Source organism: Lytechinus variegatus, chromosome 6 (genome assembly GCF_018143015.1).
Source record: "Lytechinus variegatus isolate NC3 chromosome 6, Lvar_3.0, whole genome shotgun sequence".
NCBI classification, from domain to species: domain Eukaryota; kingdom Metazoa; phylum Echinodermata; class Echinoidea; order Temnopleuroida; family Toxopneustidae; genus Lytechinus; species Lytechinus variegatus.
Genome location: NC_054745.1, coordinates 22391637 through 22406780, shown reverse-complemented (window position 1 = coordinate 22406780; position 15144 = coordinate 22391637). Strand labels below are relative to the sequence as shown.

Sequence of the window (15144 nt, the reverse complement as noted above, 5' to 3'; positions counted from 1 at the left end):
GAATTAGCTGAACTCTGATGCATTGGCTTTAATAAAATCTTTTATTAGCCTAGGCCTACTTGAATAACCTCCAAACAGTCAGAGTGACGGCTGCCAGCTCACAAAAGTCTCCAGCTCCGCAATGAGCACCAGCCACCAGCACAGTGCTCGCTAAGCTAGCGGCACTGCCCCTGCCCCTGCAGTACAGGCGCATGGCCAATATTGGAGACTGTCTCCAATGTGGGAGATTATCTCCTATATCAGAGACTTTTGTGAAGAATTTGGGTATCCAATTTCAGAGACAGTCTCCAGTTTTGGAGACCAATTTCCTTTGTTTACATTTGCGGCAAAAGGATTATCTTGGCGGCAAATAAAAATGTGATAAGCAGATTCCTCATGAAAAATTACCCCTTTTCACCGTCTACTTTATAAATTCACCGTCTACTTTTGTTTTGATAAGGATTTTTGTTGTCAATCACACACAGAACAAATGGGCTTCTGACCTCAGTGAGACAAAATTTTGGGTGGAAAAAATCATGCTTTTGTTGGTGTTGTTTCTTTTGTCCTTTTGCAAAGCAAGTCTCCAATGTGGGAGATTGTCTCCCCTATTGGAGAGTCTCCCATATTGGCCATGCGCCTCTACTGCCCTGGGAGTGCAGTGGAAGCCGCACCGAAGGCAAGGTCGGTGAATGATGAATCGCTCCAGTGCCCAGGAGCTTACCGTGTATTTACCCATAGCCTACTCACGGGACAAGGGTAGGCCTAGATATGGTCTATCTAGCAAGATAAATTGTAAAAACAGAAATTATGCACTTACAACGATTATATGGATGAAGGTCTATGAAGTGGTAGAATCCTGACATCGATATGCACAGACTGGAACCTCAAAAAACCAAAAAGTTCTCTCCTTCTATCCCAGTCCGAATCGGCCATTTTGTTATGATTCACAATAAAAACGGCCGATTAAGTGGGGAGAGAACTTTTCAGTTTTTTTAGGTTTTACTATTCTGTGCCTCAACATCAGGATTCTACCACTCGTTAGACCTTCATCCATATAATCGTGGTAAGTGCATAATTTCTGTTTTCACAATTTACCTTGCTAGATATTTTGACCATAATCTACCCTTGTCCCGTGAGTATGGGTAAATACACGGTGAGCTCCTGGGCGCCGGCCCGCTTCGCGGGCAGGCGCTCCCTCCCTGGCTTAGGTCACTGCCGGTGCCAGAGTGGCAGAGGCAGAGCCAAGTCAGTTTAGGCCTACGCTAGACCATCGTTCAAAATGAAGTTTTCAAACTGAGTGATTTTATGTTTCGACACCAGCTTTGAAATACTTTTGTATCAAAAACAAACTGTGTCTAATTCATCAAAATATATGCATTCACTTTTTAAGATAAAAAATAGCAATAAACTAACTTACAGGTAAGAGTATACGAACCTAAAAAAACACGAAATGGTACAGCAACTTCGATGCTATTTCGTAATATGATCAGGCCGCCCGCGCTCGATAATAGAGCTAGAGGGCGTGCACAGTGCTTCCACTTTTCAAAACGAAACTATATGATGGGGGGACCTAAAGCTACGCACTTTGTTTTCAAACAATAACAACTGTCCCAATTTTAATATTTCAACAAATTATATTTCACTAATTTGTGGCAAATATTCTAAAGATCATTAGCCAAGTAGAAAATATCACAAAACTCACTAATACGAAAATCCCGTCGTGTTTTTCGAACACCTCTTGATTTCGCCGCCCGATGTAGAAGGGGTCCTAAAGCTACGCACTCGATTTATCATGCAAAAAAATAGTATTTCCTGTGCCTCAATTTCTAAAATATATTCAAATTATTATAGGATAAAATGAAATTAAAGCGAATATAACTCCAAACTTCCTAACAATTGTTGGTTTTCTCTGCATTTAGAGATTTACTGCAGCCTCTGTCGAAAAAAATTAATAGGAATTGTTCATCACTCTGCAGTCACAGTTCCACACACAGAGTGCGCATTTGCCATTGAAAACTGCATGCGCGATGAATGGTGCGTAGCTTTAGGACCCGCGCAGCTTTAGGACCCCCTACCATACATCCTTTTCAAAACATTTTATTACTCCATATTCCTGTGTCTGATAGGAGAAAATACAATTTTTTAATGAAAAAAAATTTCCAATGGAGTGGTTTAATAGAACAGTTTTGACTAATGTACACGTTCATGATATTTTGACTAATAAACTGATTAATGCGAAAAAAGTACCATGTTATGCCTATAAAATTTTGAATGTGCAAATAAGACAGATAGATCGATCGACGGTACAACTACTGGAATGAATGCCTATCCCTGTACCCACTTTGTGGAAAAAGTACATAAAGCCAATTTCTTTTGTACTATATCGATACTAAACTCCGTTCCTTTTACTTTAAGATTTTTCATAATACTATAGCTCTAAATGCATTTCTGTATAAAATCAAAAGGAAAGATTTACCAAACTGTACATTTTGTGATAATGAAGAGGAATCAATAATTCATCTATAGCTAGCTGTGACTGTGATAATTACCCCAATTTGGAATCTTCTATTGACTACGATAAAAAAAAACATATTTCAGATTTCAATCTCACTAATTTTCAAAAATTGTTTGGTGTATCAACGGATAGATTTGTTACTTACCTTTTATTATTGGCCAAATATTATATTTATATTTGTAAATTCAGTTCATGAAGAACATCTTACCAAATTTGGATTTATTTAAAAGTTTTGTGAAGAAACAAAAGGAAATTGAGCATCACCTAGCCACGAAAAGAAACAAACTCACTGTACACTTTAAGAAGTGGCGATTTGATATATGATTTTTATTTTAGATACAGGTAGTTCCCCCTTTTCCATTCTATTTGTTTTTGTATCTTAAATTGAGACTTGTACAATGCACAGAGTAATATGCTACAAATGATTATACATGTAAATTCATCTCGATGTGTATTCCCTATAGAGTATACCTGTATCGTCCAAGTTTTATTTTGATTTATGTCACACTTATTATTAAATTTTTTCCATTTATTTTTTTATTTTATCTTTGTTTTGTGATTTTACTGCTTTTGAACTGTTTCAAATCATTTCCAATTACCTGTAAATATTGTGATTATATGTGATTTTGAATACCAATAAAACACATAATTAAAAAAAATTGTATTACTCCGAGAGCCCGGGTCTGAAAGTTTTTGGAATTTTGTAAAATATCTGTAATTTTACGAATGGGCCTCAGTCTTCCATAAGATGTTATGTCAGTGGCAGCATCGGGATTTTAAAACTAGGGGGGGAACATTACGCGAATCCTGTGTTTAAAGGTCACGTCCACCTCAGAAAAATGTTGAGTTGAATCAATAGAGAAAAATCAGATAAGCCCAATGCTGAAAATTTCATCAAAATCGGATGTAAAATAAGAAAGTTATGACATTTCAAATTTTCGCTTATTTTTCACAAAATAGTTATATGAACGAGTCAGTTACATCCAAATGAGAGAGTCGATGATGTCACTCACTCACTATTTCTTTTTTTTTTATTGTTTGAATAATACAATATTTCGATTTTTACGAATTTGACAATTAGGAACTTGCCTGAACCACAAAATGTTAAAATAATGGAATTCCACGTGTTCAGGGAAAAATGAAACTTCACTTCACATGAAAATGACGAAAAAATAAAAATATTTCATATTTCATATAATAAAATACAAAAGAAATAGTGAGTGAGTGATGTCATCAGTTTCCTCATGTGCATACCGAAGATGTGCATTTAACTGTTTTGTGAAATGAAGCGAAAATTTAAAATGTCATAACTTTCTTATTTTACATCCGATTTTGATGAAATTTTCAGCGTTGTGCTAATTTCTCTTTTTATTCAAATCAAGTTTTTGTTGGGGTGGACTTGTCCTTTAAAAATAACCCCACCAGCTCATAACACAGAAACTCTTGCCTTGCGTGTTGTGCCAATGGGAGCTCAGGTGGGGTATTTGAAACCCCAAGTTCAGATTCTTGGGAAAGCTTAAACTGGGAGGCCCCATGTCACAGTGGAAATTGACAAAAGTTGCCAAAAATTGACAAAATTGACCAAAGTTGCACAAAATTGTACAAAATTGCATAAGCTTTTCACAAAGTTGCTCAAAATTGCGCAAAGTTGTACAAAGTTGCATAAACTTTTCACAAAGTTGCACAAAATTGCGCAAAATTGTACAAAGTTGCACAAACTTTTCTCAAAGATGCACTAAATTGCGCAAAATTGTACTAAGTTGCACAAACTTTTCTCAAAGTTGCACTAAATTGCGCAAAATTGTACAAAGTTGCACAAACTTTTCTCAAAGTTGCACTAAATTGCGCAAAATTGTACAAAGTTGCACAAACTTTTCTCAAAGTTGCACTAAATTGCGCAAAATTGTACAAATTTTTCACAAAGTTGCAAAAAATTGCGTAAAGTTGTACAAAGTTGCATAAACTTCTCACGAAGTTGCACAAAAATGTGCAAAGTTGTACAAAGTTGCATGACCTTCTCACAAAGTTGCAAAAAATTGCGCAAAGTTGTACAAAGTTACATTAACTTTTCACAAAGTTATGCAAAATTGCGCAAAGGTTCACAAAGTCACATAAAATTGTACTAAGTTCCATTAACTTCTCACAAAATTCCACTTTCTGCTCCCTTCCCCAAAATGAATTAAAACTTGAATTCTAGCTGCACCATTGAAAACACTTGTGCGAAGTTGCAATGCAAAGCTTTGCACGTGTGCATTAACGTAATCGTGCACAATTAAACATGCATCGCAACTGCTCGAGTACATGCGTGCGTCTTCACCGTCAACCATATTATGTCGTATACATACTATCTTTGACTCAATTCAATCAAACGTGAATCTACAGTACATGCGCGCCGCCGCTAGCTAGAGCTGAGTTATCGCAGGAAACAATTCCAGAGCTGGGCTTTGAATGCATTATCAGAGACCTGAAATGAGCTGCATTGACTTTATTTCGGTAAGTTTTGTTTGACATTATTCAATCATCAAAGGCTGTAAATGGGCTAGATCTACATCTCAGCCTTAGGGGCCCAGACCGGTATAGAGTCTTGGCTTTATAATTTTAGTTAGACCCTATGACACCCAGGCCAGGGAGCTCCGGCCGCTTCGCGGGCCGGAGCCCAGCCCATCGCTCATTCACACTCCGACCGCTCATTCACACTCCGACCGTAACAGGGGTATTTATGGTTATCAATACGAGTCAAGTAAAAGGTGGAAACATAAATTAAGCACTTACATGTATTATATGGATGATGGTCTTACTAAGGACAGCATCCAGACATCGGGTCAAAGGCTCGAACCTAAAAAAACCCGATAAGTCAGTAGAGGCCGGCGCACGGCCAATATTGGAGACTGTCTCCAATGTGGGAGATTATCTCCAATATCAGAGACTTTTGTAAAGAATTTGGGTATCCAATTTCAGAGACAGTCTCCAATAGTGGAGACCAATTTCCTTTGTTTACATTTGCTGCAAAAGGATTACCTTGGCGGCAAATAAAAATGTGATAAGCAGATTCCTCGTGAAAAATTACCCCTTTTCACCGTCTACTTTAAAAATTCACCGTCTACTTTTGTTTTGATAAGGATTTTTGTTGTCAATCACACACAAAACAAATGGGCTTCTGACCTCAGTGAGACAAAATTTCGGGTGGAAAAAATCATGCTTTTGTTGGTGTTGTTTCTTTTGTCCTTTTAGTTTTACAAAGCAAGTCTCCAATGTGGGAGATTGTCTCCCCTATTGGAGAGAGTCTCCCATATTGGCCATGCGCCTCTACTGTAAGTTCTGTCGCGGTACCACTCCATCTTTCAAAATTCTATAGGGCCTACAAAATGGCAGATTACCGATTGAGAGACAGACAATTCGCGCATGCGCCCAACAGTGCACGTTCAATCGGCCGATTGAGACTTGTACGTGCACTGTTGGGCGCATGCGCGAATTTGGCGAAGTTCATCAAATTTCGATCGAATCTGTGAGCTGCTCGGTGAAGGGCCTGTTTTATGTAAAGGACAATGCTGAAAATTACATCAAATAGGATGTAAAATGATAAAGTTATGACAGTTTAAAGTCTTGCTTAATTCCACAAAACACTTAGACCTATATGTCCACATTCTGGTCAGTTTAGAATTGAGGGGGTCCGATGACGTCACTATCTCTTTTGTAGTTTATTGTATGAAATATGGAATATCATATTTCTTATAAAACTTTAAACAATTAGGTTTGATACCTCCCTGAACATTTGGAAAATCAATTTTTGCAACATCAATAAAAACCTTCCTTATTGTCAAAAGTGCTAAAATTGATATATTCTATATTTTATGTAATAACAAACAAAAGAAATAGTGAGTGTGTGATATCATCGGCTGTCTCGACCATTTGCCTATCACCCATGTTGTGCACGACAGATTTGTGAAAATATATGAAATTTTCTAAACTTTCTCCTTTCACGTACGATTTTGATGAAATAATCAACATGTATGCTTGTTTGAGTTTTCTTTGTTCATACAATTCCACTTTTTGTTGGGGTGTACTTGCTTACAGAGAAAAACCTCTACAGAGAATATATCTAGGTGTTGTGGATCAGTCCCACCTCCCCGGACTATGAACCACGAGGTTCAGGGTTCAAATCCCACCGCAGCACTAAGTAATGTCCATTGGCAAAACATGAATCTACGTTTGCAACTCTCCACCCAGGTGTAAATGGGTGTAGGAATGAATTCCTTCAATGCTGTGAGCGCTTATGACACCTAGCTTAGCTGGGGTAATATTGTAGCGCCTTGAGCATCATAATGATGGATACCGGTATGTGCGCTATTCAAATATCAAATATTATTATTATTAGAACAATAAGAAAACTCAATCTATCTTTTACATGATTTTCAAAGAAAAATTAGCTGTGTTCAAACTTATAAGCAAATCAAAATTTGGAATTGATTCAGTTGATAATTACATGTATGCCATTCCGCCAGGGGCATTCCTCTTGTTTTATACGAATAATTGGCTGAATATTCCAAAATATCAAATTGTCGTAATTATGTTGTGAATTGTATAATGTATATACTTCATTCAAACTGCTCATTTTGAACATTGGCTGAAAAGGGGCTAATTAGTTTTACATGCCTACACTACCTGAAATTGTCAGTGTTTCATCCTGACACATAATGTCTCTGGGGCATTAAGGGACACAAATATCCTGACTGGGTTTTACAGTTGTGCAACAGATTAGAGGAGCCGTTGAAGGCTAGCGGGAAGTTTGGGAACCCTAGTCTAACAACTAATGAAAATTGAACATTCATCAATTAGTTTATTAATTGTGAATGTTCTGTTTCAGAAATGTTTCTGTTACAGATGATGGAACTGAGAGAAGGAGAAAACAGCTTTAGTTACTTCATCTCCAGATGTCATATTGAATAGCCTGCAGTTACTGTCCATTTACAACTTCATGGGTAAGCACAGAAAAGAAGCAAGAAGGGCATATTTGAAAAGAAGAAGATCAGCAATGAGAGAAACAAAATTAGCTGGGAATGATTTGGATGATACCCAAATGAGTCACATGAAAATTGATAGCCCAGCTAATGAAGATAACAGCCATTGCATCCAAACCAAAATGACTGAAAAACACACCCCTTTATTCTGTACGCCGCCAAAGTCAAAGTCATCATCAGCACTGCTACCATCATCGTCAAAGTCATCATCAGCACTGCTACCATCATCAAATATGTCAAATTCATCAGCACTGCTGCCATCATCAAATACGTCGAATTCATCAGCACTGCTACCATCGTCGTCAAATACGTTGAAGTCATCAGCGCTGCTACCATCATCGTCAAATACATCTAAGTCATCAGCACTGCTAGCATCGTCGTCAAATACGTCAAAGTCATCAGCACTGCTACCATCATTGTCAAATACATCTACATGTAAGTCATCAGCACTGCTATCATCATCATCAATGTCATCATCTTCAACAGTTGCACTTTTAAGAAGAAGTATTCCAAGGAAAGTGCTAAATGACTGTCTTTTCACAAAGTGGAATGAGTACAGACTGTTATATAAACAGTTTACTCTAATCAAAAGACGCCTAAATGTTATAGAGCATGGAGAGGGGGGTGGAAGTTTAAATTGGTACTTGATGTGAAACAAACAACATTGATTGCTTAAGGCAAGTACATGTATAAGGGGCTAAATTTAATTGGTCTGGGATGTTGAATATGTCTATAAATGTAGTAGCCTATTTTACAGCAATACTGCAAAACTAGAGCAAACTGATGCAATACCGGCTATCTTGAGCACTGACCATAGATGAATTAGGCTTTAGCCTATTGCATTTGTAGGCCTACAGTATTCTATTGGGCTGGTGATTATCTACTGTAGTTGGTCTTACAGTAGACCAGGTTAGAATTTGAAAGATGTTCTTGATGCCTTGATATCAAAATCATGTGACAGCGAACATCCTGTTATCATTTTTTTTCTTTGAATTTGGGACACTGTAATAGTGTAGTTACATGTATATAAACGCTTATCTTAAAATGGGATTTTGAATGAGTGCGAAGATGTATGCAAGAAGATAAAAGGTACATGTATTATCATCCCTTTCAAAATACTTGATGTTCATCAGTTACATGTAATCTTCCAATATAGAAAGCGGTGTGTAATTCCATGATTCTTAATCCTTTAGTTTGGTCAGAAAATATGATTTTTAAAAAACAATTATTAGACTTATTAATTGCTAAAATGCTGTCCCCCATTATGTTCTGTTCTTTGCCTATAAGCTCAGATTTTGAAGTTAGAGAAGTGAAGTATGCAATTTCACTCGGGTCAAAAGGACGTTTTTTTTTTTTAAGAATCCAAATTTGAAAAATTAATGATTCCTGATTGAGTATTAAATTGAGAGAGTACAGGCATGTATACATTCCAATCGCGGTAACATACTTACAGGAAATTGACCTTGACTGAAGGAATGTACTCAAATACAGCCAAAAGGGGCATGATTGAAAAATGACCCAGTTCTATTTAGCATGGTATAATACACTGTTTGGTTTCCTTTTTGTGTACTTGGGTAAATTGAGAGCTGGTCCTCTGCAAAAAAAGCCATTAAATGTCTTGTTATCATAAATATCGTCTTCTATCTTAAGATTTGGGATGCTGTTTGAGTGGAGCTATGAACGCTGATCTTAAAATGGCATCTTGAATGAGTGCGAAGACTGGTGCAAGACATAGTTATCAAAGGTATAATCATCCTTTTCAAAATGCTTGATTATTATCAGATATATGTAACCTTCCCTTATGAAAAGCTGTGTGAAATTTCATGCTTCATAATCCTTAATCCCGCACAATTCTCTGTTCCTTGCCCTAAGCTCAGATTTTGAAAATAGCGTATACAATTTCACTCTGGTCAAAGGGACATTAGAAATTAAAAAAAATCAAAATCTGAGAAATTAACAATTCCTGATAGTCTGATAGAGTATTATATTGAGAGAGTACAGGTGTTAATTTCTAACATACATTCCTTTCGCGGTAACAGACTTACATGATATTGACCTTGGCTGAAGGAATATACATGTACTCGATACAGCCAAAATGGGCATGATTAAAAATATGACCCAGTTCTATTTAGCGTGGTATAATACACTGTTTGGTTTCCTTTTTGTGTACTTGGGTAAATTGAGAGCTGGTCCTCTGCAAAAAAAGCCATTAAACGTCTTGTTATCATAAATATCGTCTTCTATCTTAAGATTTGGGATGCTGTTTGAGTGGAGCTATGAACGCTGATCTTAAAATGGCATCTTGAATGAGTGCGAAGACTGGTGCAAGACATAGTTATCAAAGGTATAATCATCCTTTTCAAAATGCTTGATGATTATCAGATATATGTAACCCCCCGTAATGAAGGCGCTGAAGGAATGTACTCAATACATCCAAAAGGGGCATGGTTAAAAAATGACCCAGTTCTATTTAGCGTGGTATATACATTTTTTTATTTCCTTTTCGTGTACATGCGTAAATTTAGAGCTGGTTCTCGGCAAAAAAGCCATAAAATGTCTTTACGCCACCCATGTCTTTACGTTCTAGTGGCTTTTAAGAGCGCAGGCAAACAAAACGGATTTCATGGGATACGATAAGAGAACAAACCTTTATCATATACATTGAATACTCTCATTCGTGACAATTGATTAGTTGCTTAGCTTTGCTGCATTTTTTTTTCCTTTTTAAGTTGAGGTTTCAGGAATGTCTTTAAAAGTTTATTTTTTTCCCCAATTTGCGTGGGAAAAGAGCAATTCGGATATTTCTATCACGTTGCCAACTTTAGGATTTTAGTTATTTTTTTCCTTTTCCGTGAACGAAGGGTACTGATGCAACAATAAAAATGGGCATTTGTGTGGTATTTACTCTTTCTTCTAATGTAAGGCTGTCAGTGGGCCAAATCACAAGATGTGGTCACTTTGTACTGAATGAGTTAACTGCTACCATGCCCGCACTAGCTTATTTCGTTTGGCAAGAATCAATGTTCTATTTGCTCATGTGTATTTGGAGGCCCAGTCTTATACTCTTATAGATTTCTCCTATGGACATTATGGTTTTATTCATTTTCAAAATTTCTGAAGCACAAGAAGCACAGTGGTGGGGACGGGTCAGGGGGAGGAGACCCCAGAATAAGTTAGGTGTGTTCATATCTACCACTGATAACAGTAATTATATTGTAAGCATCCCGAGTATTATACAGGGGCGGATCCAGCGTTGTCCAATAGGGTTGGCCGGATTTTTATCATTATTTTTATAACATTGGAAAATAAAACCAACAACAACAACAAACATAATTGAAATTATGTCTCGTTCCAAGTCTTGCAGCTGGTTCCAGTGTGCAAAAACACCTAGAAATTGATGACATTTGAAATGTCAAGTTTTATTCCCAATAACTGCTAATTGAATTATTGGGGGAGAGACATGTGTCATGTAGGCCTATTTATGGTATAAATGTTTTTGTTGTTATTTTCTGGAATGGGGAGAAGCAAGGTAAATGTCACAATGGCAAACTTTTATTTTAATGTACTCTGTTTTAATATCGCATCTATTTTTCTACCACATTGCAGATACGCAGCCCAGATACAGCATGCAGGTCAGTATATACAGAGTTGCCTGCAGTAGTAACTGGCAACCTGCAGGATCAGAATGACATTTACAATTTTACTGATGAAGACGGAGTGGAAGATATGGAAGGTGGAGAGAGAGAGGTACAAACAGGGCAGAATGAAAAAGGCACGCCAGGAGAACATAATGAAGGCGAAGGAGGTGAAGAACATAATGAAGGCGAACCAAGTGAAGAACATAATAAAGGCGAAGCAAGTGAAGAACATAATGAAGGCGAAGCAAGTGAAGAACATAATGAAGGTGAAGCAAGTGAAGAACATAATGAAGGTGAAGCAAGTGAAGAACATAATGAAGGTGAAGCAAGTGAAGAACATAATGAAGGTGAAGCAAGTGAAGAACATAATGAAGGTGAAGCAAGTGAAGAACATAATGAAGGTGAAGCAAGTGAAGAACATAATGAAGGTGAAGCAAGTGAAGAACATAATGAAGGCGAAGGAGGTGAAGAACATAATGAAGGCGAAGCAAGTGAAGAACATAATGAAGGTGAAGCAAGTGAAGAACATAATGAAGGTGAAGCAGAAGATAACAATGAATGAAAGTCACAATTGAAATTGGACATTTAACAGAGAGCTGTGTAACTCATAAAATTGAACTTTATATTTTATAAATGTAACTATTAAACACTCATCCCTCGATCATTGAAAAGAAAACAGCAAACAAGAGAATGGTATTAATCATAGACATAAAATCAAACAAATGTAGTTATTAAACACCCAAAATCAGTGTCTACCCTCACCATGTGATCTACTCAGACACAAAAAGTGTCTACCCTCACCATGTTATCATTATTCATGCTTTAGTGCAGCAAGCATAGTGATGTCATGTTCACATAATTTGAATGGACTGACGTCACTGTGCAAGCATTAGAGCATGAAATCTATCCCTCCCTTCCTTCCTTTGAACTTGAAGTGCTACTCTTACTGATTTCAGGAAAGAAGAATTGGCATCAGCATATTCAACATCAGTGTGAATTTTGATGATGTTGAGAATGGACACATTTAGTGTATTTCACAGTAAACACCATTCTGTTAATTAGCAAGAAAGCCAAGAGATGGGTCTTTAAAAACTCCATTTATAACTTATCAGATTTAATGATTGAGTGGCAGCACAATGAAGTGACTCACAATGTGGATGAGTATGACCAAGGATCTTAGATTTGCCAACAGGCTATTCATAAAAGTGGGACAACTGTTACAGAGGAAAGGGTCTCGCCATTTTATCTACAACTTCCATGAATAGTTTACAAATGCTAACATGCACGTGATGAAGCAAACTTGCTTAAAGAGTTTGTGGGACCATTGTTTGGAGAAGCACCCAATGTTTCTTTCTAAGCACACAGGCAAGCAAAACAATCTTTAACCTTCAATACATACAAGTGTCACCTTATCTGCTTTGGGTGCTCAATTTGAATACATTGATTGAACCTGCTAAGGATTTGATCACGTACAAACGGAAGCAAACCACCCAATCTGGAATAAAAGACAGTTATATTTGCGTGAATCTAGGCGATATCCTTAAACACACGCATATAATTATGCACAAGTGCATTTCTGTGAACGCTTGTAATTTGTAGCTGTGTGCAATAAAGCACACACTGACATCACTGCCAAGCCTTGCTGCGACAGATTATAGTGCTAATTAAAGGATTGCAATATACAGGTGTTTCATCGCACAACGATTTAGTATTTATTTTATTTAGGAAATTTATTGCTGTATTTTTCTGGAATGAGTAAATGAAACTTAACTTACTGAAATGTATTCCTGCACATACCCACTTCAAATTTAATTGTTAAATGTTTATAAATCTTTGGCTGTATGGAATCCCTAGTCCGCCATTCAACGTGTCAATGCAAAGTTGGTGATGATAGACTGATGTGTCATGAACTCATCTCTAGTGTCAACTGTCCCTTCAAGCATAAGTGTCGTGTGCCATGGTAACATGCACAGGGAAAAATTGTTCTATCATTTGACTTAGGACAGAGAAAAAGGGCACTATCATTTCAGCTTAGTAACTTTTTCCCTGTGACAAGTTTGTGAGATTGATAGTAAATATGACCAGTGAACAATAATCTTATGTATTAGGTGTATATATATATATATATATATACAGTGCGTCCCAAAAAGAACTATACACTTTTTAAATAGCTACCAAATAGGAATATATATGATTATTGGGGAAAAAATTTATAAATATATAAAGCTCATATCCTCAACTATCAATATGATACAAAAAATTCCAAAAATAACGCATGCTTCAGTGAGTAATGCCCACTTTTGTATAGGACACAAAAATTACCCTGCGCAGGAATTCACTATTCATTTTGCACCTGGTTATGGAACGCCATGATAAGTCAAAATTAATGATGGAATCAATCGGCCAACAAAGACAAAAATAAATTGAAGTACAGGCAAAAATCAATGATATGAAAACAAAACAGTAAAATATTACATTTTTGCATAATATTGATTGTTTTTTTAACTCTTGGTTTATTTTTGACTCTGTTTGCTGATTTATTCCATCATTAATTTTGACTCCTTCATGGCGTTTCATAACCACGTGCAAAATGAATAGTGAATTCCTGCGCAGGGTAATTTTTGTGTCCTTTACAAAAGTGGGCATTACTCACTGAAGCATGCGTTTTTTTCAGAATTTTTGGTGTCATAATGATAGTTAAGGATATGAGCTTTATATAAATATAAACATTTTACCCAAGAATCTTATTACCTTTATTTGGTAGCCATTTCAAGTGTATAGTTCTTTTTGGGATGCACTGTATATATATATATATATATAATAAAAAGTTATGTCCAAAAGCACCTAAAAGTGGCATTTGTACTCTACATATGAATCAATATTCGACCTTTGGGGTCATTCACAACTAGTTCAATGCCAGTTTTGAATTCTGTGGGACATACAAGCTTTGGAATGTTTTTTTGTTTGTTTTGTTTTGTTTTCCCTACCCTGAAGTACATGAGTGGGGATTTAATGATCTAAACTAGATTTTGTGCGTTAATCCCTACTGGAAAATTTAGGATATAATGCAAAAGTGTTCCAATATTTGTCACATGCCTGTACCTGTTTACAGTAATAACTCATTTGTACTATTTATTTAGGTTATAAAGGCATTAATAGGTGATGTGATCAAATGAATTCAGTAATTTGTCAGATGTGTTGATTTTGAGATATAGCCAGTTACAGTGTTCAAATCCCTTTGTATTTTGTTATTTTCAGCTGCACTAAATTGGCCATACCATTACAACAGTAACTCAAATAATTTTAGTTGGGTTTACAGCAAAATCCAGCTCTAAATATGCTTATTATAACTTAAGACAATGGAAAAAAATTAAATTTGAGGTAAACTTAAGGCTACAGGACCTTTTGACATAGGAGATTTGGTCGTTCGTCGTAACTTGCGAGTCCTAATCGGCTATAGTGAAATTTGTAAAGATTTTAAATCAGGTGTGATGCTGAATCCAAATATCCAGTTACAATTTTGTGGGTCTTGTGGTTCTTCAATTATGATGTAAAAAGAGTTGAAATGGACCATCTTCATAAAATGACACATAACTGAAAAACCACAATACATTAAGAAATTATTTAAAGTGTACAAAATGTACGACTTGTATTCCATGACCAAGAAAAGCATTCAGGGTTTATTTGTCATTAATCTCCTATTCTAAACCATGAAAATTATCTTTTTGTAGCTGCGCTAAAAAGAAAGCATCCTGTACCCTTAAGGGAATCTCTTAACCATGATTAAGTTAAAGGAAGCACATAGTTTAAGGGACTCATGGCGAGTGTTTTATTACACAAGTGTTAATGGTGAAAATGGCCACAGGACAAAAGTTCCTTCTAAGTCAGCAATATTTAATTCTCCATTTTCAGTGCCACAAAAATCTTCTTAATGTGTGTAATTATGGAAGTTATATCTCACTATGATAAATGCTTTTTCCTGACCCCCCCCCCC

The 15144-nt window shown here is 36.4% G+C and overlaps 1 protein-coding gene across 1 annotated transcript; it reads left to right on the top strand.

Annotated features, from left to right (window-relative positions):
- The first annotated feature begins 7052 nt into the window (after positions 1-7052).
- On the top strand, positions 7053-11397 carry LOC121417225 (putative protein TPRXL). Its single transcript, XM_041610852.1, has 2 exons — positions 7053-7947; positions 11119-11397. The coding sequence occupies exons 1-2, from the start codon at positions 7470-7472 to the stop codon at positions 11199-11201; spliced, it is 561 nt and encodes a 186-aa protein (XP_041466786.1). The 5' UTR covers positions 7053-7469; the 3' UTR covers positions 11202-11397.
- The last annotated feature ends 3747 nt before the right edge of the window (positions 11398-15144 follow it).